Here is a 26,667-nt window from a genome sequence, read left to right as displayed (position 1 = left end):
ATAGTTCACCTTTTGGGATTGAAATTTTGTTTAATAAATAAATAAAGCTTGAAAATATTTCTTTGTTCTTAAATGATTATTGCATTTGGTTGGACATGTACAGAAGTTGTAAAGACAACAGTGACACACTGTGGCAAAATGGAAGAAATACACCTAGTCAGTTAGATTGTTTCTCCCTACGTCGCCCTCCTCAGATCAACAATAGTGTTGCACTTCTGTTAACTGTAGTACAATGTCCTTAAATTTCCACTTGCCATGTCTTAGCGTTTTAAGACTTTTTTTAAAGACAAGGCAAACAATTTATACTCATTTTATTATAGCAATTGGTCAAGAGATATAACAATATTTTAGTAATGTGTAAAGCTTGGGACTTTTACTTGAAAATGTACTGAGATAATCTCAAGTAAATATTAAACAGTCAGCATGTGTCGTGAATTATATTGTAGTTTATAATTTTAAAAAAGTATTTCAACAAACAGCGTTTACTGAGGATAGGACACTTAATTGCACAACTATACAACTCCACTGATTTGAATAATTCTCACTTCATTTCTCAACACAGATTATTAAATATCATACAAAGCCACTTTTCATTTTGGAATAAAAGCTTTAGCTTAATATAATTTACCTGTTCTGACCTGTTAAGAAAAATAATAGGTACATTTAGCACAAACAGTCTGAATATTTCTGGCATTGAGAAATGGCTGCACCATGAAAACTGGACTGGACTTTGAGAGGTGTTATCGAAATGTAGAGCAGAAAATCAAGCAATGTGATAATATTTATATGCTGTCCATGGGTGGAATCTAAAGTACAGTGTAGGGAGGAAACAAAACCTAAAAAACTGTGTCGAATAGAGTGGATGCTGGATCAAAACACTTTGAACATACAAAATAGACCAATACAATACAGTCTACAAAATGTTTCTAACTGATGACATGACACTGTAACAAAAAATCGTTATTACTAATATAGATAGTTATCATTTGCTCTTTCTCTCTTTTTACACTTGTCCCTCTTATTTTGACTTCTTGAACGACATTGTCATGAGACAAAAAACAAGCTGGCTACTGTATCTTTGCCTGTTTCGGGTCTGTTTTGAAGCCAACTAAACATCGCATAGAACAGAAGATGACACATTTTTAATGTCTGTGAACAAGGTTTTAAATTTTTATTGAATCTCAGGCAGAAACATACATGATAATCCTTTATTGCTCAATGGCATTCCACACCGCACTCAGTGGCTCATTCTCACATCCAAACCAACAATAAGAAGAACTGAATCAAGCATCACTTCCTGTCTGGTTTTGCTGTGGAGCGAAATCAGGAGCTAAATTCACTGTATGTGTGTGTGTTTGTATGCGTGTGTGTGTGTGTGTGTGTGTGTGTGTGTGTGTGTTTGTGTTGAGGAAGAGCGGTATCTTTCTTGCAAATCTCAACATGATGCAAAATCCAGACTTAGAGTCCACTTTCAAGTTTATACTGCTTATAATAAATACATATTTATTCTTTATTCGTACAACATCATTCAGTACTCTCTCCCTAGTAGTAGATCCTGATAGTAATAGTATATATACTGTAAGTTCTGGTTTTATGGCTGAAAGCTTAAGGTTTTGGCTGTTGTATGAACGGCTACACGGTCATTCCTCATCGAAACATGAGCCAACAAAAGAAAAACAACAAAACCCTGTAAATGAAATTTCCTGAATGCATACATATCATTTTTTCATTACTGATACTAATAACGGTTATATCGACATGGTCGTGAAAACACACTCAAACTTAGGATTTATTGCCTTAATATTTTTTGCATGACAAAGAAGAGAGGATAAAAGGGCGGGGCGGGTTGAGTTTGTACATATTCACACAACAAACGTGTTCAGACAAATGGCATGCAAGACATGAGAAGGAGACGCACTGAACGAGGGGAATAGAAACATTTTTTAAACACTACACTACATGAATGTTATCACACTGATGTGTCAGGGAGACAGACAATAGGTCTGACAGAGAGAATGTGTAACACTGTGTGCAAAAGTTTTACATAAGTTTCAGACATGGTCGAACACAAAACATTAGCTTTAGGAGCTCACAACAGTAGTCTTTAAATTTCCTTTTTAAAATATGGCTTATCAAGTTATCACATCTTTTTTTTTTATTTTAGAGACAGACACACAGTAAGTATAATAATTTCATATAGTATTTTATGATTGTTTGCCCACCTTGAGGCTTGTAATATTCATTTATGTACAAATTGAGTGAACAGCGTGGTGGACACGGATATTATTTTTCAGTGCTGCGAGAGAGCTCTGCAGAGGAGAGAAAAAGGAGTTTAAAATGTCTCAGACTAGAAGGATAAACCGTCTAACATTGTGTTTTTTTAGCCCCTCTGCTCACTGTTAGCGTCATTAATGTAACGCTAACTTCACGTCAGCTAACGTTCACCTGGCCGTCTAATGGCTGCAATTCACACTGCTGGTTCACATCTGGTTTCGTTTCCCCACCAGAAAACTTGGTCCGAACACCAAAACTGCCACGCGGGATTAAATTTCACATAAACGTCTGTCATGTGGGTGAAAAAACCTCCAGATGTAATCCAACCCTGTGAATGTAGCCTATGAATGAACCTAGAGAACGTTAGCCTTAGCTTGCAAGCTGGCCTACTTCTTCAGCATGTCTTGCAGCGGGCCTGGCAGGTATTTCATCACTGTGTCCATGATGCTCTCCTCTTCCTCCTCGTCGCCACAGCCAGCCGGCACGGCCTTCTTAGGTCGAGTCAAGCTGCCTTCTGCGGGCTCCTCTGCAGCAGCTGCCGCCTCGGCTTCAGCCTCTTCACGCTTTTTCAAACCATACTGTTGATTGAACACGGAAAAAGAAATATGCGTAAGTCTGAAGAGTCAAGTGTGCAAAACTGCTGCAGATTATTATCAAGAGGCAGCCTCCAGAGCTGAAAAATGAAGCCAGCTCCCAAATGTTGAAAACTGCAGTTCCTCTAATGGCCACTTGAGGCTGGCTCCAGAGGCCCGGTACAAAAAAACGGCCCTCAAAAGCCAACTACCCCGTTAATGACAACTGTATGCGGGTCTGTTTTTTAAATATTAACTCACCTGTTTGAATGGTATTAATGCTTAAAGTTACGCCAAATTTAGGGTGTGGCAGTTTAGAGCGACAGGAGGCGTGAGGCATCATCACAGTCTACCCACCCATAGATATTAGACACGCAGATACCTCACTGGCCGCTGCTTTGAGCTTACCACATGTATGTTTGCGAGCGCCATATTGGGGAGGTCAAGACCGGCTATCAAACAAATACATTGAGAGATGCAGATTTCACTACAAACTCGACCATGACTCGTTTGATTCTGAACCGATTTTAATGAAATTTGTTGTGTTATAAACATCAGAAAGTGAACATGATAGTGGTTACTTTTTTTAATTAAAGTTACTGAAGGCAATCTAATCAGCTCTATGACAAAACAGAAATTGTCTAAATAGCCAAAAAACTGGGACATGCAGGCTCCGACTTAAAAATAAGCAACATCCAGTGATGAGTTTAACAAAGGACATTTATTCAATTACAGTACTTAAGTGCAACTTACTGGCACTTTAGGTTGCACTGTAGTCTGTAGTCTCATTTGGCCACTTGTTAGCAACCACCTTTTTTAAGACAACCAAACACTTCAAATTCATTAAGTGGGGTATTTTACGATATATTATGTGTTGGGAAAAAACAACTTGAAAATCTCCTAAGCTTATTTTAGGCATCTAACTGTCAAGACACACTGTCCTTTTCCTTGGCGGTTCTGCATGGCTGTCAGGCTGGGTGGATGGGGCCTGTGTGAGTCTGAAAGGGGGGAGGTGGAAGTATTTAGGAGAGATTCAGACCAGGTGTGAGGCCCCGGTTAAGAAGAGATGTTTTCTGAGTGCTGCAAGGAAGACGGATGGTGGAGTTTCCTACTTTTTTGTTTGTCTATTGCCTATTTTAACATCTACAAATTAACTGTTAAATGAGTGCTGAAGCAAAGCAATGCTGGATCGCAGAGAGCGAGCTGTCCGAGTGACCGCAACAGCTCCGGGTCCAAGACAGCAAGACAACAGGTAGGCCCACGTCCCTCACTCCCTCAGCTGAATGCTCACTCTTTGGCAATATATCTACAGGCAGCCAAGCCCTGGAAGATTGCGTGTTTACAGAGCGTTATAGTATCAAGTGACCAGTGTTGTGTTTGCTAAAAATACAAACTCATTTCCAGGTTTAAGGACAGCAGCTCTCTATGTATCAGGGGTTTCTGGAAAGTCTGTATTTTCCAGTTCTGCTGCTACTCATCCATCCAAACAGCTGCTAACCCTTCATCTTTGCCTACGTCTTCATTTTCTTCCTGTCGCTGTCTTGCAGCAAAGCTTTGTAAGATGTCAAACACAGAGTAGATGTCTTGGCTGTTGCTTTTCAGTGTTCACACACTATGACAGCACATGTCAAAACCTTGCAGAGTGTATTTGTTTGAAAGCCACACAACAAAAATCACACCAGCTTTCAAAACTGTTGCCACCAAAACAGATAAAAATGGCATTACATTTCTTATCAACTGGATGAAACAGATTTACACATGACACTCTTTGCTCTGTCATAGTCTGAGCAGGAGTAAAAAATACAGACTCCTGCTGTAATATGGACGTTTCTCGCAGTATCTGGCACAAAGCTGTGGATAAAGCTGTGGAGGAAGCTGACAGAAACCCGTCAGTAACGAGCACTTTGGGAGTTGTTCCTCGCTCCTTGTTCTCCTGCGGGAGAACTTAAGATGAGTAGAGGAGGTGAGGAGCCAGGGGAGGAGTGGCGCTTTTCTTCCGCTGATTCACAGTATTCCCCTCAGACCTGCCCCACCCACACACTGGCTGCCTTTCACACTGCCACTGCAGTGAGGTGGGCACACTGCAGCCCTCACCAGCACCGCAGCCCCACAGCCTATAACGTCTGTGGAGAGGGGGACTTAATGCAAATACTGTCTGAGTTTGGACCTAAATGTAGACATTAAAATACACATTCAATCATCACTGAATATTAAACATCCTGTCGCTGAGCCTTCGGCATTGAAACAATGTACTGAGCAAGGATTTGGATCGCAGTTTGCATTTCTTAAGTAATTCTCTTTGACCCTCCTGTTTCTGTCTAAAAATTCAAATTTATTCTTATTAATCATCATCGCTCCTCATTTCGCTCATCTGTTTCCCTCTTCTCTCAGTTCTGCACACCTCCTTCCTGATCCTCCACTGATCTATTTAAAAATTACATAAAAGCAAACAAAAATAGTCTGATGATAGTCGGTTTCAAACACCGGTGTGTTATTAAAAGGGTTTAGCTGTCACTCAGCCAAGATAAGAAGCCTTAAAAAGCTGCTTAAACATGAAAATACAGGACGGCATCCAAAATCATCAAACTTCTTACATGGATGTGATGATATTTTAGCGTGATTTGTGCTTCTGTTTTCCTTCTCTCCAGTGTAGTGTTCACGTTTTTTGTTAAATTGGTGGCTTTCTTTCCCGTCACTGGTTCCTTGTGTTGGATTATTGACAACTTATTTTACTCTGCACAGTCATCGTACCTTATCTCTGATGCCTTGCCTCATGCGTTCCCTCTCAGCCTCCATCTTGGCATATTTGGCCTTCCTCTCCTCCTCCTGCTGCCTCAGCGCCTCCTGTCTCTCCTCCTCTTTCTTGGCTGCATCGGGGTCCTCCTCCTTCTCCTCCCCACCCAGCATCTTGCCCACATCAGGAGGACCTCCTGATAGAGAGAGACAAATACAAATAAATTAGACACAATGGCAGCTCCAACAGGCCTCCCGGACTGAGATGTCTAACTATTAAATTAGTGTGTGAGATGTAGAAAAGAAGTCAAAAGACAAGTAGTTTAATGAAGATGATTTTTTAATTTTTTAACTGCTGTAGCTCTATTTGTATCAACAAAAGCCAATACTGTTTGATGTCAAGATTAAAGACTTTGCCCATTTTTCTTTCCAAAGTCACCGTAAGATTTGTTGTTTCCCACAACACTGTATTTTTGTCAGGGTGGAGAAGCCTTTTAATCTACCATTTAGACCATCAAGGGACAGAATAACTCATTTCCTTTCTGCATATTCCAAATTGCTATTTTGCACATGTTGGTTAAATCACTCAGTTGCCTCATTCAAATATACAATGAGATATTACTTACATGTCTACTTAGTAGAATATGTGTTTTGTATCTTGCAAAAACCCTCACAGCTTGACTATATTAAAGTATGTTTTAGTCTTTATTGGTAAAAATTAAAACATTGCTATCCTGCTAGTGGACAGATCTCCTGTGCTCATTTGCAAGTAAAAAAAAAACTACAGATTATGTGATTTTCACTGGCTCTTGCTCAAACTACAGAATAAAGAAAAGTACAAAAGCAGATCAAGAGAGACCACCCTCCCCTATCTCTTTCGTAAAATCTGACCAAACTTGATTGATCTCTACCAAACTGCAGAATTAAGCAGTGCTGATCAAAATAAACCAAGATCTGCATTATTAAAAATGTATTCAGTAACATATTGTGTTTTTAGTTTCTGGCTATAATACAAGAGTTTGAGAACAGGAAGTGAAAATGTTGAAAAATGGAGGCTAAAAAATCAAACTGAGAGAACTGTGAGATCAAACTGTAAAACAAAGCAGTACTGATCAAATATGAACCAAGATTTGTCACTACGTTTAATATTTCTTACCTCATCTGTTTTAAGAAACATTTTTTAGCTTACTGTTTAACTGTAAAACAGGATTGTTTGTTACCAGCCGGCCGCCAAATAGTTATTCAGACAAGCAACTTGCATTACACCACTCATAGCAGGGCCATTTATTGGTTCAGTGCAGCACTGTGCATTCTGGTAGTTGTAGGTTTTCTACCTCTTGAGCAATAGCAAATGCCACAGCCCTTTTTCTGTTTTCTCTGCTCATGTAACATCCATTTCAAAGGCATTTCATTCTGTCCACTGTACAGACAAACTATGAAAGCACCATCTTTACAGCAATGACAATAAGCTGAGGGGCTGCTTACATGGTAACAGTTCTTGCATGAAACGTTAAACTTTTGTTGTAGTTCAGCCTTTCATTCACACAACAACAGGAAACCTTCCTGTTGCTTTGTAAACTGGCAATGCACGGATCCTGTGAGAACGTTGATGTCATGGTCACACTTTTCACGTGTGTGGTGTTCTTCTGTGGTGTGTCATTGTAAAGTTACACCACCAATTACTGCCCTGGCATGCATACTACAGCGTTTTTGGTTGTGTTGCAGATCAGTGTAGGTACACAAGGATTGTTTTCACAATGTTATATGAACATGGATTTTTTAAAAAACCTTTTCCATTTTTAGTAGGGTCGTTCTCGTGGTTGTGCTTTCTTGGTTCTGGGTTATAGTTTACTGTATTTTTCCCCTCTTGTGTTCCTGTGCTGCCTTTCCCTCATTTGCCAGTGCATACACCTGCTCTGCATCAGCCTCATTAGTCCTTCCTGCTCCTCAATCAGCTCCCTGCCTGCTCTTCTACCTCATCATCTTATTCCCATCACCTGAGCTTCTCAGCCCTTTTTCTCCACCTGCACTTCATCCCCTTATCAGTAGATTGTGTTTAAGTCCAGGTTTCAGTTCAGTCTTTGCTAGATCCTTGATTCGGTTGTGTGATTTTCTATTTACTGTTTCCATGTTTTGACCTAGAATAGAGTTATCTGTTTGATTTTGAGTTGTCTGCCTTCTCTGAATTTCATGATACCACCTTGTTGAAGGCTGATTTGAGACACTTGATACTAGGTTCATGCCTACTGTCCCTTTCTATGAAAAATATTGACTGTCATGAGGGTGCAGAACTGAGTACAGGGCGCAACTAAGAAAGTTTTGACAAGCAACCAAAATGTTGGAGGTTTTTTTTTGTTTGTTCTTTAAGAATGTATTTGTTTTCTGTCAACTGTATTTCTACATGACCTAAATGCTGTTTTAATTCCTTAACACATAGATCGACATTAGTTTTCTTGTGCTGCGTTCAGAGGCCTTTCAAAAGCATTTAACCCTCTGAAACATGAGAAAATGGATTAGATTACTTTTGAAAACATGGGAACAACATAATGATCAACTAAGCAAGAAATGTCCAGCAAAATACTTGGCAAGAAATTAGTACAACGTGACCAATACAATGTCCAGAAAATTAGCGAGGGGTGGTTATTTGATATTATCCAAAAACAGGAATAATGCCCAGAAAACTATATATTAGATACTATAACTATATATATATAACTATATATCATTTTTGTTTCTGATTTTAATATTTTTGCAACTTTTAACTAATTTCTTGCAAATGCTGTTTGACTTACTTTATTTAGATGATTTTCTTGTAACTTTTTAATTTCTTGCAAATTTTTGGCAGTTGCTTGTCTCTTCTCCCCGTTTTTTTGACAGAGAGCAAGCCGATTTGCTTTGTATTCAAAGGGTTAAAGACTTCTCTGCATAAACTTCTGATGGAAAAATAGCACCTTTGCATAATTAGCATTTGTATTTTATGTAGATATTTACCTCCAATTTGCATTTGTACTTATTAGATATTCTACTTCTGTTTGCATTTTTTTTTTAATCTAACCTGTATTTTATATTTCCCAGCATTCCTTATTGCGCACTGTTTCTGCACCTTCTGATCATTTATTTATATTCAAGTTGCATTGTATATTATCTACCCTTAGCATAGTATCCATAATTCCTGCACTGCTCCTTTACTTAAATGTAACCATTTACACTGAAAAACCACCTAAATCTGCACTACCCTCATTGGCATATCTACAGCTCTCTGTATTAGCTCTGGGACTAAACTATAGTTTGACTGCTGTGTCTTTTTGTTATATTCTTATGTTAAATTCTCTATCCCCTTGTGTATTTTTTTGTAAGTGTTATGTAATACGCTACTCGTGCGTAAATTTCCCTCAGGATTAATAACATATATCCATCTTATTTCAGTTTTTAATTTGTCCCCATGTGTAACTTGTGCTATTTTAGTAGAATATAAACTCATTCTTTCATCGTGAAACCCCAAAATGTCTGTAAACAACAGTGAGGATGTGACCTTGGTGTCCTCAGTGGCAGCTGCAGCCCTGATGGTTTTCTAACTGGAGGTCAGGGGATGTGGGAGAAAACGGCAGGAAAATGACTTTCGCCTCTTACACAACAAGGCATCAGCCCCGGAATATGTCTTACGCAAGCCTTCTTACTGTCGCTATAGGAGTCGTACATCCCATGAAATAATGCTTTGTGATACCGGAGCGGAAAAATGCTGAGCTTTGCAAACAAGAATAAGCTGTCAAAAAGCATCAACGGAAAAGAAAGAGATGAGGAGAAAAGCCAAAGGTCTGACGGATTTGGGCAAACACAGGAGCACATAAGTATTGTGGAGGAGGAGGGGAAAAAGGAGAGGAAGAGACAAGGGTAGGAGAGATAAGGAGACAGTGTATTGCTGAATTTTGTGACAAAACAAGACATATTTAGGAAAAACAAGGAGCGCATGAGGAGAGGAAGAGAATCCATCAGAAACTATTGAGTCAAATTAGATGAGCTGTTCCAGTTAGTGGGATTACCCAGCAATTTCTGTGGGAGCAAACAGAGAGGGGGAGTGTGACAGTTAACAAGATGGAGGGAGGGGAAAAAAGAGGGATGAAGAAAGAGAAAAATGAACTGGAGAATTAAATTGGGACAACAAGGAGGAGGAGGAGGGGGAAAGGTTGAGAGGCAGACAGAGGGCATCTGAGGAGAGAAAGAAAGACTACTCCTTCAGTCTGCAGCTGCCCCCGGTATCATTTGTATTTTTGACTCATCAGCACAAAAAGAACGAACTGCAGCAAAATGCAGAGAGAAAAAAAGACAGGAGGGACAGAGGAGAGGATGAAGTGGGAAGGGATGAGTGCAAGAGCAGTGAAGGAGAAAAAGAAAGGGTAGAAGAAGAAATAAAAACATCAAGAAAACTGCAGGCTATAAAAAAGCAAATGAGGTTAACAAATTATTTCGCTGACCCGGAAATTTGGTTCAAAATTAAGCTGCATTTATGCAAATATGGTTTAGAATGAAGAGATTTAATTGGCTGTGCACGTCCAATGACAGGACACTCACAGTATTTTTGAATTATGCAAAGATAGGGGGCACTATTGTGACACATTTCAGCTGGACTACAACATACACGGCAAAAATCATAATCACAATTATTTTGTTAAATATTGAGATCACGATTATTTATCACGATCATTCATTGACTTTGGAAACATCATGCATTTACTGAACTTTTTTTTTTTTTTAATTTGAAGGCCTTAACAGTGAACCTTCTGGAACTTTATATATGATTCGACTGAAAAAAAAAACAATTCATTTTTTTTTTAATTAGATATATAAACAAAATGTATAATATATAAATATAAATAAGGCACAAGAGGAGTGGGACAGACCCTACACTGTTGGCAGGAGAGCCATCAACTGCAACTACTCTGAATAATAAAATAAAAAATAATAAAATGGTAATGAATTACAATGTAATGTATCTGAAAAAATCATTAAATTTGTCGCCTGTCGCTTTATCTCGATTATATTGTTTTCATAACAGTTGAAGCCAAAATTGCCATTGAAAACTAATTGTATTAATTTCCCAGCCCTAGTAAAGGCAAATAACTGACAGCAAGAACATTCTGGTAAGTTCAGAAAATGACATCACTTTACTGTAATGCAGCCTTTAAAACCAGGAAAAGACAACACTTCCTGATCATAAGCGTCTTCTCGGTTTTAAAGGCTGTTTTACAAAGTGATGTCATTTACTGAACTTACCAGACTTCTCTATTATTAGCATATACCCACTTATAGTCAGTAGTAATATCATTATTAGTCCACAGTACTGATGGTAATTTATCAAAAATCTCATTGTGTAAATATTTTGTGAAAGTACCAATAGCCGATATACACTGCCAGTGAACTGGGAAAGTGTAATAGTCAAAATGGCTGAGGAGACAAAGACGAAGACCACCAGCAAAGACTTGATGTATTAACACTTAGTACAGACAGACCTCGTTGTTTGATGGACACGGGCTTTCTGGAAGTTCTGGAAGAACACACAACAGCAAATACGGCTCAGCACCAAAGATGGAAACTGGATAAAAAATAAGTAAATAAAAAAACCAATAGATCAGTCTCATTAATGAGCCACTTGCTTTTAAGTGAGACAGATGAGGCAGAAATTCAGGGAAAACAAGATATCCAAAGTAAACTTAAGGTATTGCTGTATCAGCATTTGATGATCAGCAAAGAGAAGCTGACACTGCAATATTTGCTGGACTATGATACGCTATCTTCATCACTATCTTTGCTCTCCTACACATGTGCGTGAGAGAAAGACAGTGAGGAAGAGAGGGATAAGCTAAAGAGCATATATAGTGTCCCTATATGCACATGTGTGGATATGAATAATTGCTTAGTTCCATTTTAGGCTCTCATGCATTAGCTATGTGTGGTTGAGCAATTGCTGTCCGTGTGTGAATGTGTAGATATGTGCACGTCCATGTAAAAGCATGCCTGGATTTATGTATGCACAATGTGTGGTGTGACTTTGCATTACTAATAAATATTACAATGCAACCACTATGTGAGATAGTGTCTCGTATTCCAATTAAAGTCTTACTCTGACTTTAATCACCAACATACACACTTACGTTTTATCTTAATTGCATTGCTAGGAAACAACTTGCATCCAGTTTCTTTCCTGTCAGCTGCTGATATAAGCAAACACTGCAACAGGGATTTAAATTGGACCAATTAAGAAAGTGTGCTGGCTGCTGATAAACTGTATCCATTGCATGGGTGTGTTTTGAGACAATGGGCCCCTGGGCTCAGAAATACAGACGGCCCCAGCTGTATTGCATCTCTTCATAGTTGTTTTGTTTATCTTTGAGGTCATTTTGACTCTCTATGTAGTTTTGTAGTTGTCTTCTCAAGTTTTGCAGATGAAAGTCAGAGGGGCCTCTGACACTTTGGGCTCCTTGGCCTGCTCCCCGCACATACTAAGCTTGCACATACTGTGAAAATGTAATATTAACGTAATTTTTCCATGCGTCAATATCCTCAGTAATGTCAGAATATATCTCTGAAAATCCCTGATGTATTTCAGATCTCTAAAAGCCAGCATCAGAGCTTATCTGACAAACTGCAAAGCGGATTCAGGATCAGTTTATGATCCGAGTACCTGAATATCTTCAATAGAGTCTTAGTAAACACTGCTATTGAATCCCATAAGTGGAGCAATGACTCACAACCGTTGTGAAAAGATTCCCTTCCCATGCACAGCCCAGAAAAAGCCCTCATCTAACTACACACCACCAAACCAAAACAAACTCGGTCTGGTTTCACAAAATCTTATTAGCACATTTGGATCGTCTTTGTTCAAATGTTAAAAAAAGGAGGATCCTGAGAGACAAAGCCCTGAGTTATATTGAGCTATGATCCCAGCTCATGCTTTGTGAGCCATTACAGAGATACAGCAATGTCCTTTCTAACCAGAATAATTCTATTAAGCTCTCAGGCATCACATAAGCTGTGTCGAGCTATGTTTTTTGATTAAAGTGTCTCTACACTTTACCCCTGCATACTCTATAAGGTTATGGTAGTTGTCAGAATGACATTCAGTGTATAAGCTAATAAGAGCCTGTAATTGGAAAGATGACAAGTTGGCCTTTAGCCTTCTTTCATAATTTTTGTATAATCTGAATTATATGAGATGAGTCAACATAAGCAAGAACAAAAAGTCACTTAGTCAAGAATTTTTACCATCATGGCTATCAAAAGTAAGTAAATGTGTTCATGTGTATGGAATTCAACTTGAATGCAAAATTAATAGTGTTGTTTACAAGAGATTTTTCAACACTGGATAACAGAGGTTGGACCAAGTCATTAGCATTACAGCGTTATTAAATAGTACCACAACTGAATGAATTTTGTATATTTATGTCCCGTCTTGTATTTATCTCATCTGACACTGGAAAAATGTCTTTAACTTTCTCTTCCCAAATTGGCTTGAGGGGAAGGTATTAAGTATTTTCAAGTCGAATGGCTTAAGTCCAAGTGAAGTCACAAGTCATTGGTGGCAAAGTCCAAGATGAGTTGCAAGTCTTTTTTGATTTTGTCAGGTCAGGTCTAAAGTCATCCAACTTATGACTTGAGTCTGACTCTAAATTTAAGTCATGTATCTTGAGACCACACCTCTGTTGGATAATAGGACATGATAACGCCTTTCAAACATACAGATCAACTTAGGTGGGATCCTTGGGTTGACATTTTTTGGTTTCATGGCAAAAATAAACTTGAAAAGACATTTTTCAGCTTTCCCAGCAGAGTTCAAGTTATACCATGATTCTGTCTCGATTCTTGGACATTGCTTCACCGCTTAGATAAAAGGTGTCATCTCTCTAATCCTTTCCTTCTCAAAGTTCTTTGCTAAATCTTTGCTAAATCCAAAGTATCGAGGGAGAGACGGAAAGAAGACTAACCTTAGCTAACTCTCCCAGAGCTTGAACTTTTCAACAGCATCAGATAAACAGTACTTATCCACTCTTTTCCCACTCCAGGTTCTCAAGGCAAATCCCTTCTCTGAGTCCAAACTGTGGTGGGAAAGCGGATGAGTGTAAAAGATCTAGGTTTGGCCTCCAGGACAGAAACCCATTGTCGCAACAGAGCTTATTAAACAGCAGAAAAAAAAATGTGAGGAATTGGTGGAAAAGGAGGAGAAAGTGTGCTCAGTGTTGTTCCGCTGTATAATTGGTGGCAGTTATGCTTTGAGTCAGCTTAGATTTCCCTCAGGTGGAGCAGCTTGGCACAATGTGTTAAGCAGGACAGAGTGAGACAGCTTTATATGGCACTGGGACTTCAGTGCACAAATGCAAACACAACCTCTTGACCCACAGTTTAAGAAATATTGGTTTCTGATTTTAAGTGAAAGTAAAGGTGTGTACATGTATTTAATTTTCCCTGCCACCTGCAATCATAAATGTCTCTCTAGAAAAGTCTGTTTTCAATAGAAGTAATATTAAAGGCATGTTTGACTGTTATTAGATGATATATTGTTTTCTAAAATATATAACGGTGATTATTTTGAAAATTAACTGACTTAAAAAGATACTAATACAACTAATTTAAAGAGGCGTGATACTAAACCATTTGAATAAGTTGCTGTGATTTCTTCAGATTTGATTTGCAACAATAAGGGTTAAAGGGTAAGGGTTTCCAACTGGTCCAATCACAGGTTCCAGATTTCTCCTTAGTCATTAGGTAAAGGTCCGCATATTATAAATTACCACATATATATAACAAAATTGGCTTAGAACAAAAACAAACATATTTCAAGAATAAATAGGCAAATCAATTGCAGTCCATTTCAAAATAAAAGCTCTGTGCCAGAAATAAACTGTACTTAAAAAAACAGGTGACCCACTTTTGGGCCATGACCCACCAGTTGGGAACCACTGTTCCATAGTATGTTATATTTATGCATTCATACGTTAAGTAAACCTAATTAAACTTCATAAGGCATTTAAATGGATTTGAATTAAACCCTCCTACAGTTCTTGTTGAGAGTGGAAAAATAACATTATCATCTGCATACAACAAATGATGATGGATGTGGACACACTGTCCAACACACATGCGTAGACATACACCCTTTGTGATGAAGGAGGAGCTCAAGGTCAGTCTGATGAACTGAATTTAATTTGTTTAAGTAACGCACAGAAAGAAGATGGGGAAGTGTGTCTGTGTCAGCGATAGAGACCTGACTCCCTCAGCCAATCATATTAGAGTGCTGCCAAATGTGATTATCTGCATTTTGAGGAGACGAGGCGAGGGAAGAACATCTCAAGGTGTCTTCTGTTTTCATTTTACCTCGAATCACACAGCTTTGTCTCACTTAACTGCTGAGAATGTCACCTGTTAGTGGGAACTGATGTACTCCCCGGCACATTGTTAAGGCTACATGTCGACATATGATCACATTTATGTGAATTTAGGTTAATAAACTGATAAATGATGATTAAAAAAAGGGAAACGATTTTGACAGCACAAGTATGTAAAAACAAAAATACAGAATTATTTTCTAAACATGATTTTATCAGCAAAAACAGTAGAAGCATCTCTATTTTCTGTACAATGTATAGAATATAAAAAATTTCATTTTCTTCTTTTAATCCTTTTAAATCTGGGGAAATTAGCTTGATTTTTTTTCCAAAAACATGGAAAGAAGGCAATGAGCAAAAAATTAGCAAAAAATAGTTTTAAAAAAATACAAGAAAATGACCTGAAACTGGTTTTAAAAAAAGACAGAAAAGAAAAAAAAGAAAATATAAAACAAAAAATGAATAAAAGAGAAATTATCTGAAAAGTGCTTAAAAATATAAGAGCTAAATATAATATATAAGTTTCACTGACTATACATTAGTCAATACATACTATACATTTTAAATATTTGTGAAAGGCATCTGGAAGCAGCATAAGAATAGGGATGCCACTCTTGGTTTCAAAGGGCTAAAAAGGCCACATAATTTCAAACAGCTGGGCACTGTAGTTTTTACAAAATGTTTCTATAAGCAGGAGTAAATTGCATTATTTGGGAACTATTTTCAGTGGTGGATTAATACACATATGATGCACTAATGAGTACTGCGGCAGGACTTTGGGGGATTGGCCCCAGAAAAATACAGCATCCTGTCCTGCTTTTGTGTCAGGTCATGTTTTTGTTTATTCTTCATTTTTGGCAATTTCCTGTTTTACTTTATTTTGTTAACCTCTGTCTCGTATCATTTCATGTCCCCATATCCTGTCAGGTTTCCCTCCTGTGTGATTACCTGCCCTGCCTTAATGTGTTTCACCTGTGTCTGATTGACACACCTGCGTCTTGTTATTGTTCCCTCCCCTTGTGTATATAAGCAGGCTGCTCCGTTTCTTTTCTGCCAGTTTGACTTTGTCTCTAGTTGCAAGTGTTCCTGCATTATTTTCCTCATGTTAGCTTTCTTGTGCCTGTTATAAGACAGTTTTTTTTGGCTCAGCCTTTACCTTGCCCTTTCTGGATTTGTTTGCCTCACTGACTGATCACTTGTGTACCGCTCCTGTTTTGGTGATAAATTGATTTTCATGTGCCTGATCATGCATTTGGGTCTACTCCCTGTGAGCCTGATACAGTTATGATTGCAATGAAGACATGTTGCCTAGGGCGATAGTGTGGTTCACCGATATGTTTTAATTATATAATATTTTTTGGATAACACTGGAGGTCTGTTGCATAAAGGATATATCAGTTGGAAGATATAAGATTTTGTATAAACAGTCTTTTTATGGAATTTGGCAGCAGTAAGTAAATAATAGTAATAAAAGTTCATTTATATAGCACATATCAACACCAATGTTACAAAGTGCTTTGAACATAAAACACACACACACACACACACACACACACACAGGAAAATAAAATAAAAAATACAACACGAGAAAAATCTAAAAGACAAAGACTTAGGTGCAATGTCAGGAGTTAGGTACACTGAAAGTCCTTGAGCACAAAGCACACTAAAAATACACTGTAGTTTTTACAAAATGTTTCTATAAGCAGGAGTAAATCGTATTCTTTGGGAAGTATTTTCAGTGGTGGATTAATACACATATGATGCATTAAGAATGAAAATGGACCTAAAAAATCTAACAGAAAATTACAGGAATTCCTTTCATTAAAAATATGTCAGTGATAAAACAGTGATTTAAAAGAAGTTAGAGCCGCAGCAAGCCAGAGTTCCTAAGGCAGGTCATTCTTGAACCGAGGGGCCCTGACAGGCCGCCTGTAGTGTTTAGGTGTAAGGCGGGAACAGTCAGCAGGCTCCTGCCTGAGGATCTTGGGTTAAGCACTGGTATATGAGGACAGCAGTTCTGATATAGGGCAAGGCCATGAAGGGCTTTAAAAGTAATGAGTGCAATCTTAAAATCAATTCTAAAACAAATGGGCAGCCAGTGTCAGTTCATTAAAATTGCGAGCAATGTGTTCCCATTTATTGATTTTTGTTAGAAGTCTCACTGTTAAAAAATATATAGAATAACATTAGGCTTGTTGTTTAGTATCGTGTGGAAAAAAAAGAAAAGACCCACTATACACACAAAAACTACAGTTCAGTGATTCAGCTGCCTTCTACTATCATAGCGTTAGCATGGTTGCAGATTTTCCATGGTGAGCAGTTATTGAAAATAATGCAAAACACTGAGCATGGTGGGGTCAACTCTTCTGCTTTTTCTCTGCAGCTTTTCAAAAACGCTTTTTACAAGCACATCATTTCTACATCGTTCACAAAACTAAAAAAAACAAAAAACATTTGCAATTGCCAAAAAGCTGTAGTCAGAACAAGGTCACTCCCAGTCATAAGCTATTTTAAGTATCCACAGCACATTACTAACAAGCCAAGCATCTTATCCACAGAGCACATACCACTTCAGGTGTCAGATCAGAGAGAATGAGTAAATGATCCTATTCACATCTGCATCTTCATTTAGCTATTAAAATAAAAAATGTCTCCCTTCTTCATTAAGATTTTACTTATATGGTCCAAAACACAAAACACTAAATTGCCTGAAAGGACTATTATAGTCTGGACAACACCCTCTATCCTTACACCCACCTGGATTAACAGCCTGTTCTCATTACCAGGTTGTATTTTTGCGGCAGTATGATAAGCTGCCAGGTGGAGTCACTTTCGGAGGCCACTGGTAACAGCGTAATACAGGGAGCTGGAAAGTTCCTATAGGGCAGGCGGGAAGGCAGATGGGTGGGTCAAACAAACCCCAGACTTTTACCCAGGAACCCTCTGTTTGTTTTCCGTATGAATGTTAAGTCAAACCATGTTTTTTTCTAAACCTAACCATGTTGCTTGTGTTAAGAACATTGTGAGTTTATTTTGAAAAAGACTATATGCAGAGGCTATACATTTCCTGTGAAAACTGAAGTGTATTTCCAAAGGACACAACGCATTTAACAAGAATAAATTGACACGACATCCTGGAACATCAACAGCTAATGCAGAAGGATACCGCGTCATTTGTATACTGGAACGACCACTGACCAAGGAGTGATATTTGACAAATTGGGATTAGAATTTGTCGGGATTAGGAGCTCTAAAATAATACCAGCTACCTGGATTGTCTAATTCAATGTTCCAAATTAGTATAACTCTTGAACAGAAAACACAGCCATCATCTCACACCAATGAAATTTTTCATACTGAAAAATGCTCACATTCTTTGAGCTACAGAGCCCAACAGACATCAGATTGGCACAGAGCGACAAAAATCTAAACTCCACTTGACACATATTTTTCCTGTTATTAAACTTACTAGTGTGTCACTATATGAATCTGCTATTGATTAATTGATGTAAAAATGTTAAAGTTAATATTTGCTCCACTCTCTTTAATCTTGTAGCAGATTTTAATTTGGCAAGCTACACATGTATCATTAAGACGATGCAAAAGTTAAATGTTTCTTAATGTTGTTTAATTAAACCACCTTTCACTTATTGGCTGTATAGCACTGACTTTTCTGGTGATATTGTCGAGGTCTGACTGCTGCCTGAGGCGTTCAGAGTTTGATTGAGCTTCATACCATGGGACTAATGTCTACCTCACTTAACAGCTCCCTATTCTGTCAAAATAACTTCAGCTTTCTCAAGTTAGAAAGTGCTGAGTCAGCATGGAAGCTCTCAGGAGCAGAAGCAATCAATGCACAAGGAAAGCACAGTGAGAATTTAAGGTGAGGTGCAAAAGCTTTGTGGGGGTGTGATTTAGAACTCCCAAATAACAACAGCTCTGGACTGGTTAATAATAATAATAATAATCTTGGCTGTAGTAATAAGAACAACTTAACAACTTTGACTGCGAACTTTTAAGAGCTTGTGGGCTACAGTGGTGACTCACAAAGTTGTATCAATATTATTAAATAGTTATGTAAGAAAGTCATTAGTTGCATCAGCAGTAATAAGTCTAGATCCCTTTGTGTTTGTGGGCTGGATGAGATTCATTACAATAAAATATTAGCCTACTTACAACACCTGCTGTTGAAAAAGTCAAACTGTTAATGAAATTAGCTAGGTTCACCAAAATACTTTATGTTGACTTATTTGATCAGAATCACAGGGAGAAAATCTGGCAAAGAAATCGTTTTTAAGTCAAAAAGGGCACATTCAAGTCCCATTTAGAAAATACCTCAAATAAATATAAATAAATATTGCAAAAAATGTTAAGCTTAGGGTTGCACGAGAAAATCGTCACACACACACACATATATATATATATATATGTATATGTATATATATATAACTCCATACAAAGAGAACAAGTGTCCAAAACATCAATTCTAAGTTATTTATTTTGCACACTACAGAAGAGAACTGATGATCACTAAAATTAGGTAGGGGAAAAGGTGGATTTATCAATATCGGTTATCTGCCAAATGAGTTGTTGTGTATTGGGATATCGGATATCAGCAAAAATGTCCAATATCATGCAGCCACAACAGCGTACCTTAGCATCACATTTGGGATCCAATTAGTTGTTATAACATTCTCTGTATGGATATATTTTTGTTGTATGGAGTGTACACAGGCTTTTTTTTTTATGATGAAAATGGAGCATGGCAAAATAAATCATTTGCACCGCACCTTTTGTGCACAGTTGTTATGCTGAAGATGTGCTTGCTGATTTTCCATATTCCCAGTCCGCATATGGGGAGTACTAAGAGTTGATATTAAGAAGTTGATACATGTGCCAAGATGACGCATATACTCTTGCATGCATACTCGTCTCCAAGTTTTTTGGCTCATGTACTGTAAGTTAAAGGCTTTCTCTGGATGAGCCGGTCAACTGAGGATACACAAGATATGTAATGCCTTCGCTGACTTAAAATACATTCACGTCCACTGACCTACAGTAAGAAAGAAAAACGTCTATGCAAGAAGATCATGTTATCTCTACTATTTGGTATGTGAATGTGTGACTTTACAAAAGTCAGTGGTTCAGGACTGTGGAGCTAACATGGCTACTGCAAAAAAGAACATCCAGCAAACATCTGAACCCTGTAGATGTGTGGCTCTCTGGATTTGTGTCCTGCTGAATCATTGCAGTTTTACATTGCTCTGTTTTCATCCAAGTATCTGTAACCAAAGAAGCCTTGGAGGATTAGTTAATGCACTGGCAGCATCCTCTCTTTCACGGTGACTTGTCCACACTCTCATCACCTAACATACTCAGCAAAACACTCAGTGACAGACAGTGAAGCAAATCCACAACCAAACTGAGGCAAAACAAGAGCAAGGTAACAGCAGGCCGTAACAGCGGATCTTTAGTCTCAGAGTGAAAATATGTGGCTTGATTTATTCAGTTTCTAATCTCTTACGAAGGTTGTATAAATTAATTTAAGTTGTTTTAAGAGGTTAATTTTTAAAAACAGATTTGCAACAAGACAGCAGATACACATGCAGTTTGGTTTATAGCAGATGTGTTGCATAATTAACCTCAATAATACTGCCATGTCTGTGACTCTAAACCACAGACTGTCTGTAATGATGGACGACATCACAGCCAAAACATCTCCATTGCCACCTGATGGCTGGCTGCAGTTTAAGTCATAAGCCCCGCCCCCTTCATGTGAGCATGGGCAAACATCACAGTACTCGTCCAATAAAATTTCCATCATCACCCTGATATATGTTCAACAGTTTGCTTCTCTGATCAATTTGCTAAAAAAAGAAGTTGTGACACATTGATTGATAGCTGTGTTTTTTTAATCTGTGTGCTTGCAAATTGTGCTGCTCTCAAATGGGTTGGACGTGTGTATGGGAGGGAATTCAATATTCTGGCTCCAAATGTCATCACCAGCGCAAGATGACAGCACCTATATCCCGGATATCCTGGCTTCATTTTTGTACTATCGGAGGAAGTGGAGACACATCACCCATCTTTGTGTACAGTCTATGGGCTAAACCCAGCTAGCACCTGACATCAACATGACATCAGAAAGACATTGGACTTACGTCACAGACGTCAAATTTTAGTTGGAATGGAAATCAGGTTGACAACATTTTCATTTAGAATTTCACGTTGTGTGAACATTAACATTGTTATGTTTTGCAGACGTTGAGTTTTGTCCTCGTGCCTTATGACAAAATGTTATTCTACATCAAGATGACATTAGCATAAGACATTTGGAAGACAGTGGCTTTTGGCTAGTTAATAAGTTTTTCCGACAAAATATCAAGATCATCTGTCATTGGTATTTTACGTCAAATTGACGTTGGCATTAAATGTCCTGACATTGACTTTTGGGCACCCAATGTCACAACTTAAATTCAACCAAATATCTATGTCTAACGGCGTTGGTGGCCAGATGGCTGGGGGCAGCAGTTCTTTGAGCTACATGCTAATGCCAGTCTGCTAACATTCTCACAATGACAAAGCTAACACACTGATGTTTCACAGGTATAGTAGTTTACCATGTTTACCATCTACCTTTAATGCATGATCACTCATTTGCTGATTAGCCCTAAACACAACAATGTTGAGACTGATAGGATTGTTATTATTTTGTAGAAATGTTGCTGCCGGATGAAATATCAGGTGATCACCAAAGTAAGTGAGATCCATCCGCTGAAAACCACGAATGTCCATGCAAAGTTTCATGACAAATTCATCTGATAGTTTTTTGGGGAAATATCCATAGACCAAAGCAGTGGACCGATCGACCGACATTGCTATCCCAGTGGCTACACTGCAAACATGCCTTATGAAAGTGATGTTATCTCTCCCACGGGAACCATATAATGTATCTTTATTTTTTTGCCTTTAGTGGATAGATGACTGGGTCAGGCAGAAAATGTGGAAAGGCAAAGTCAGAAAGTAACATATGTCCTAGCCAGAATCAGACTGAGAAGTTATGGTCTCATGGTATGCAGCTTAAACCACTGAACCACAGGCACATCCAATAATGCAGCCCAACTGAGACTAAAAGCAATTGATTTGTGCAAATATTTCACTAATATTGATATATTGACTACCTGGCGCCAACCGTCAGATTGATAGCTTAGCTGGATTAATTAGCTGGCTAATTGGTTTGTTTCATTATCTGATTTTTTATCCCCACAGGGAGTTTTAAAGGTCCAGTGCCCTGTCAGCAGTTTTGTAGATGTATCTGTGGAAAGAGGTCACTGTGTCCCTGTCAGTAAATATGGACCAGCACCAAAGACAGCTTGCACTGACAGCAGAATAATCACCCTGACAGGCATATTGATTAGCACACTCAAACACACACACACACACACACACACTATCAAACTTTCCCTTTCTTTCTTCCTTTCTCATTCTCATCTTACAAAAATCTATACCCTACAGTAGGTTTGTGCAGCCTCCATAATTCATCTTGCCTGGAAGATGCAGATGCACTCAGTCCTATATAGTATCTATAGGACATCTCTCCGACATAGTCAGGGTACAGACGTATGCGCAGGCAAACACCCACACTGTCAAATCTAGTCCCAAAGTCCGCAGGCGGAGTGCAGCCCAGCTTCTGCGGACTAAAAACCGGCGTCCAATGCAATGCAGTTGATTTAAGAATTCATAGCGCAGACACGAGGCACAGCAGTTATGCAGAACGAGGCAGTGCCGGCATCCTCTGCATCCCAATGAGGGGCAGGGGCTCGGCTTCAACTCCACATCCCAACTGTAACTGCCTGACACCTCAGTAACCTGGACGACAACAGCTCAGCACCCTTCACAACTGACCATCATGAGTGCGACTGCTGCATTACAACTAGTGTCTGCCTTTCCCCTTGAAGCTATAGCTGACAAGAAGGATGAATTACAGGGCCATAATGAGGACTAATTAGGGGGCAAATAATAGCTAAGATAATATTCTAAAGGATAATACCTGAAGGCTTTAGAGGACAAAAGTCTCAAGAAAAAAATGTTAGTCATAGTTCTTGGCAAAATAGACCTTCTCTGTTTCTCTTGCCTGAAAAGACACCAACAGTTGGCTTGAAAAGCAAAGTATGCCTAGTTGCAAAAGACAAGTGAAAACCTCATAACTCTCACATTATCAAAACAGTATAAGGATAAGTGGAAATTTACACCTTCTTTGTACTTACAACTCATTTTCAAATCCCACTTAGTAAATTCAAACATGCACAAGGATCAATGTAAAAAATAAGGCTGCTGCTGTCCTGAGAAGGTTATATTTTGGGCAAAAAACGTTTTCACTTGGCAGGTACTAGCCTATTTCATCTGCAGCAGCCTCAATCACAGCAACTTGATAGGCTTTTAGGAAATCACTGCACACAAAGACACTTTTTCCATAAAAGCCGAGCATAAAAGGCAGGAACAGGTTTCCATAATCCCATTCATGTCAGGTTAGAACAGTCTGGAGTTGGCAAGGACTTGACCGAGTGGATGTTACGCCCTGCCCTGAGAGGTTTTTAAAAGATGGATGCAAGAAAGAAAGATGGAGCGAGAGAGAGAGAGAGAGAGAGAGAGAGAGAGAGAGAGAAGTACAGAGAGAGAGGGTGGGAATGCATTGCTGTCTGAAGTCAAGAGTTTGGTGCAGGATGGATTATCTCAGCCCAGCATCCCCACAACTATCACGGGCCAGTATGAGTACAGTGGTGCTGCTATTGCTGCTGAACAACCCTTTAAATCCACCACACTGCAGTGCCGTTAAATCAACCTCTAGCCTGGCAGACTACTCACCTCCCAGCGCAGCTTTCATTACAAAATTCATGATGAAGCAGTTCGGTGTTCTCTTCCTTCACTGGTCACGTTATTGGGGACAGACCTGCAGCCAAGGGGACAGAACAGACAAGCTGCGTGAACACCACTGTTGGGACGCACAGATTCACTCCAGTGGTTTTCATATACAAAGTGTTTGATGGGATGGGGGGGGAGCAGCGATGATGATGAGGCTTGATGCGGACAAGAAACGACCTCCAGACAGAGATCCCTGTTTGGCAAAGGACAAAGGATCTCGTCCACTTTTAAAATAGGCACAATATCTTTATATACATCAGATCACTAGCTCCTTAAGTGTGAATTTACTTCTTAGACAGCTCAAAATTTGATCAATTCTAAAAAGGGTGACTAAAGTAGGTTAACATGGCTTTACCCTCCAGTGCAACACCATGTCCCCAGTTTCGTCGAGGCACCTGCGCCCTCGATTTACTACCAAAACTCCATCTTGTGTGGATTTATGCTGACACTGCCTGGCTGCCTGTGATGTATACTCATGGTAATAACTCCCAGAATAATAAAAAAAAAAAAGGGCGAACAAAGGCAGGGTCAAAGATGAGCAAATGGAGGCACGGTTTATGTCAGTGCACGGGCCTTAGAGAGCATCTCTGCAAGGGCATTATAAGACAGAGAAAAAAAGGACTTTTCTTTTAAAGATGCTATACAAAATTCTCACTTGTGAGTATATATTGAGCATTATAGTAATTCATTATGTCTATTCCATGTAATATAGCTATTACAGTGCTTGTTTTGGGGATTTAAAGTGACTCAGTAGTCAGTAATTTTACTAAAAAAATGCCATGTTTATATGTGCCTTCTGTGCTGATAGGACTTTGAGTCTGGCGCACTTCATTTTGAGTTTGCTACTTAACTGAATTTAAAAATCTCCATCTGTTAACACAAGAGTAATTACAAAAGAAGAGATTACATAGAATAACATATTTCTATGTAATTTCTAACGGCGCTGCAGAGCTCCATCCCGAGTTTATAGCGACCTTGTTACACTTTCTGCTAATATTTGTACAATCTTTTTTACGACATGACAACCCATCTTAGTTTCGCTGCATTTTACAGCATCACTCTGCCATTGCGGCACAGCGTATCAGAGAGGGGGGAAAAACATCGTCCTGAAAACTTGCTGCACTCATTACATCGCGGTTTCATCCTCGAGTCATTTTCATTCGCCCCAAAGTCAAATCTGCAGCAGCTGAGCGTCCTTTTCTTATTTCCTGGTTTCCTTCATCATCATCATCATCTTGCAGCAGCATCAGCATTAGTTTCCCCTCGCATGAACCCTTACAGTATTCACTCACTGCTCCTGGTGTGGTGCAGCATTTCGGCACAATTACAGCACCGTACTGTATGTACCTCCTGTTAAATTACTGCACCCATACGCTTACATACGCTACACGCACACACGCAAATATGCACAGCGTGGAGGTGTATGTATCTTTAACCAGAGCGCACGAGCTTATCGCCATCCGGTCCCGTACAGTAAAATCACAAAAAATCCCTTGTCTTTTCGGGCATTGTTTACCTTGTTTTGATCCTCCTCCAAGTCTTTAACCCTCCAAAAAAATAAGCCTCGTCGCAGTGTTGTAACCACCTTCCGTCTTGTGCTTCAGCGAGAGGGAAAGAAAACACAAGTTGTGCGTCTTAAAAGGTGGGGATTGCGCCTCGATGTGTGTCTTCCTGTGCGGCTCTCAGTTTGCAGACATGCCGGTTGTGTCAGAGTCAGGCTGCAGCGGCGGAGGAAGAGAGTCTATCCCTGCAGGACGAGATGAGAGCATGCAGAGGGAGAGAGGGGGAGGGAGGGAACCCAACACATGAATGTACTGGCACTCCGAGCACAGGGTGCATAACATTTTTCACAATTTTAGCATTAAAAAGTACTTCAAATGTGATCAAATGCTTGGAATCATAACAGAAGACAGTATGTGAGATTAACATCCAGTCAGCATTCTCATAAGATTTGTCCTCAAGTTCTCACAGGTCTTAATTTATTAGTTCTTGGTTCATTAAGCCATGCCTTTAAGGTGCAAGGTCGCTTTTACAGTCTCATTAAAGAGAAATGTATCTTAGTACTGGAATACTGTTGCATAGGGAACAGATGTATCAGAGAAAAGAACTCACTAGTTAAATAAAAATGCACTTGAAAGCACTCCCCTATACATAAAAAACACTACGCACAAAATATGCACTGTTTATTACTGATGTTTTCAGCATAGAAAATTGTGGCAAAATGTCAGCTGGTTGCCCATTTACACATGCGGAAGAAACGACACAACATTGTGTTCACTTGGCAGACAAGCATAAGTCTCCTTTTAGCTCTGTTGTTGGTCTCCACCTACTCCCAAGGTAAATATCTGGCTCTTTAGCTGCTAAATGCTCCACGATGCTAAGCTGAGTCTGTCTGCTGCTTGGTGCAGAGCAAGTTATGTACAGTGGGTTGATCAGAGCTTTTTTTTTTTGCTGAGTTGCCTGCTGCTGCTGGACACAAGGTTGATGGGAGCGATGAGACTAAACCAAAATCTCAAAGGCATAGGTAGAGTTGTGTGCAGGTCTGTTTTCTTAATCCTGCTCCCGCTGGATTTCTGACCACTACCACCCTGTCCTGTGTGTGTTCCAGACTGCCAGATGTTTGTTGCCTACTTGGCTAAATGATTGTCCATGTTTAGTCTTTATGACCCCCCTATATAGCATGTGTATCCATGGTAGTGCCAGTGAGTGTGCTCAGGTTCAGTTACAGGACTTGCTAAATGTTTGACCTCTTAACGTGGTGTTTGTTCTTAATAAAACAGAAATAATAT

The 26,667-nt window shown here is 39.1% G+C and overlaps 1 protein-coding gene across 1 annotated transcript; it reads right to left on the bottom strand.

The window, feature by feature from the left end:
* Positions 1-1,152: 1,152 nt before the first annotated feature.
* cplx2l (complexin 2, like) lies at positions 1,153-25,656 on the bottom strand. Its single transcript, XM_042485407.1, has 4 exons — positions 25,395-25,656; positions 23,822-23,906; positions 5,598-5,776; positions 1,153-2,852 (listed from the first exon to the last, which is right to left on the bottom strand). Exons 2-4 carry the CDS (start codon positions 23,850-23,852, stop codon positions 2,661-2,663), a joined length of 402 nt encoding a protein of 133 aa, XP_042341341.1. The 5' UTR covers positions 23,853-23,906; positions 25,395-25,656; the 3' UTR covers positions 1,153-2,660.
* Positions 25,657-26,667: the final 1,011 nt, after the last annotated feature.

Source organism: Plectropomus leopardus, chromosome 4 (assembly GCF_008729295.1).
Source record: "Plectropomus leopardus isolate mb chromosome 4, YSFRI_Pleo_2.0, whole genome shotgun sequence".
Lineage (NCBI taxonomy): Eukaryota > Metazoa > Chordata > Actinopteri > Perciformes > Serranidae > Plectropomus > Plectropomus leopardus.
Note: the sequence above shows the minus strand (reverse complement) of the source record. Positions and strands in the feature narration are given on the sequence as shown.

Bases quoted from the DNA above. Each gene is read 5' to 3' on its own strand.
- cplx2l (XM_042485407.1), bottom strand. From the start codon at position 23,852: ATGAATTTTGTAATGAAAGCTGCGCTGGGAG. The intron at 5,777-23,821 runs GTGAGTAGTCTG...TCTCTCTATCAG, and splicing joins AATGAAAGCTGCGCTGGGAG to GAGGTCCTCCTGATGTGGGC. The intron at 2,853-5,597 runs GTACGATGACTG...TTCAATCAACAG, and splicing joins GGCAAGGCATCAGAGATAAG to TATGGTTTGAAAAAGCGTGA.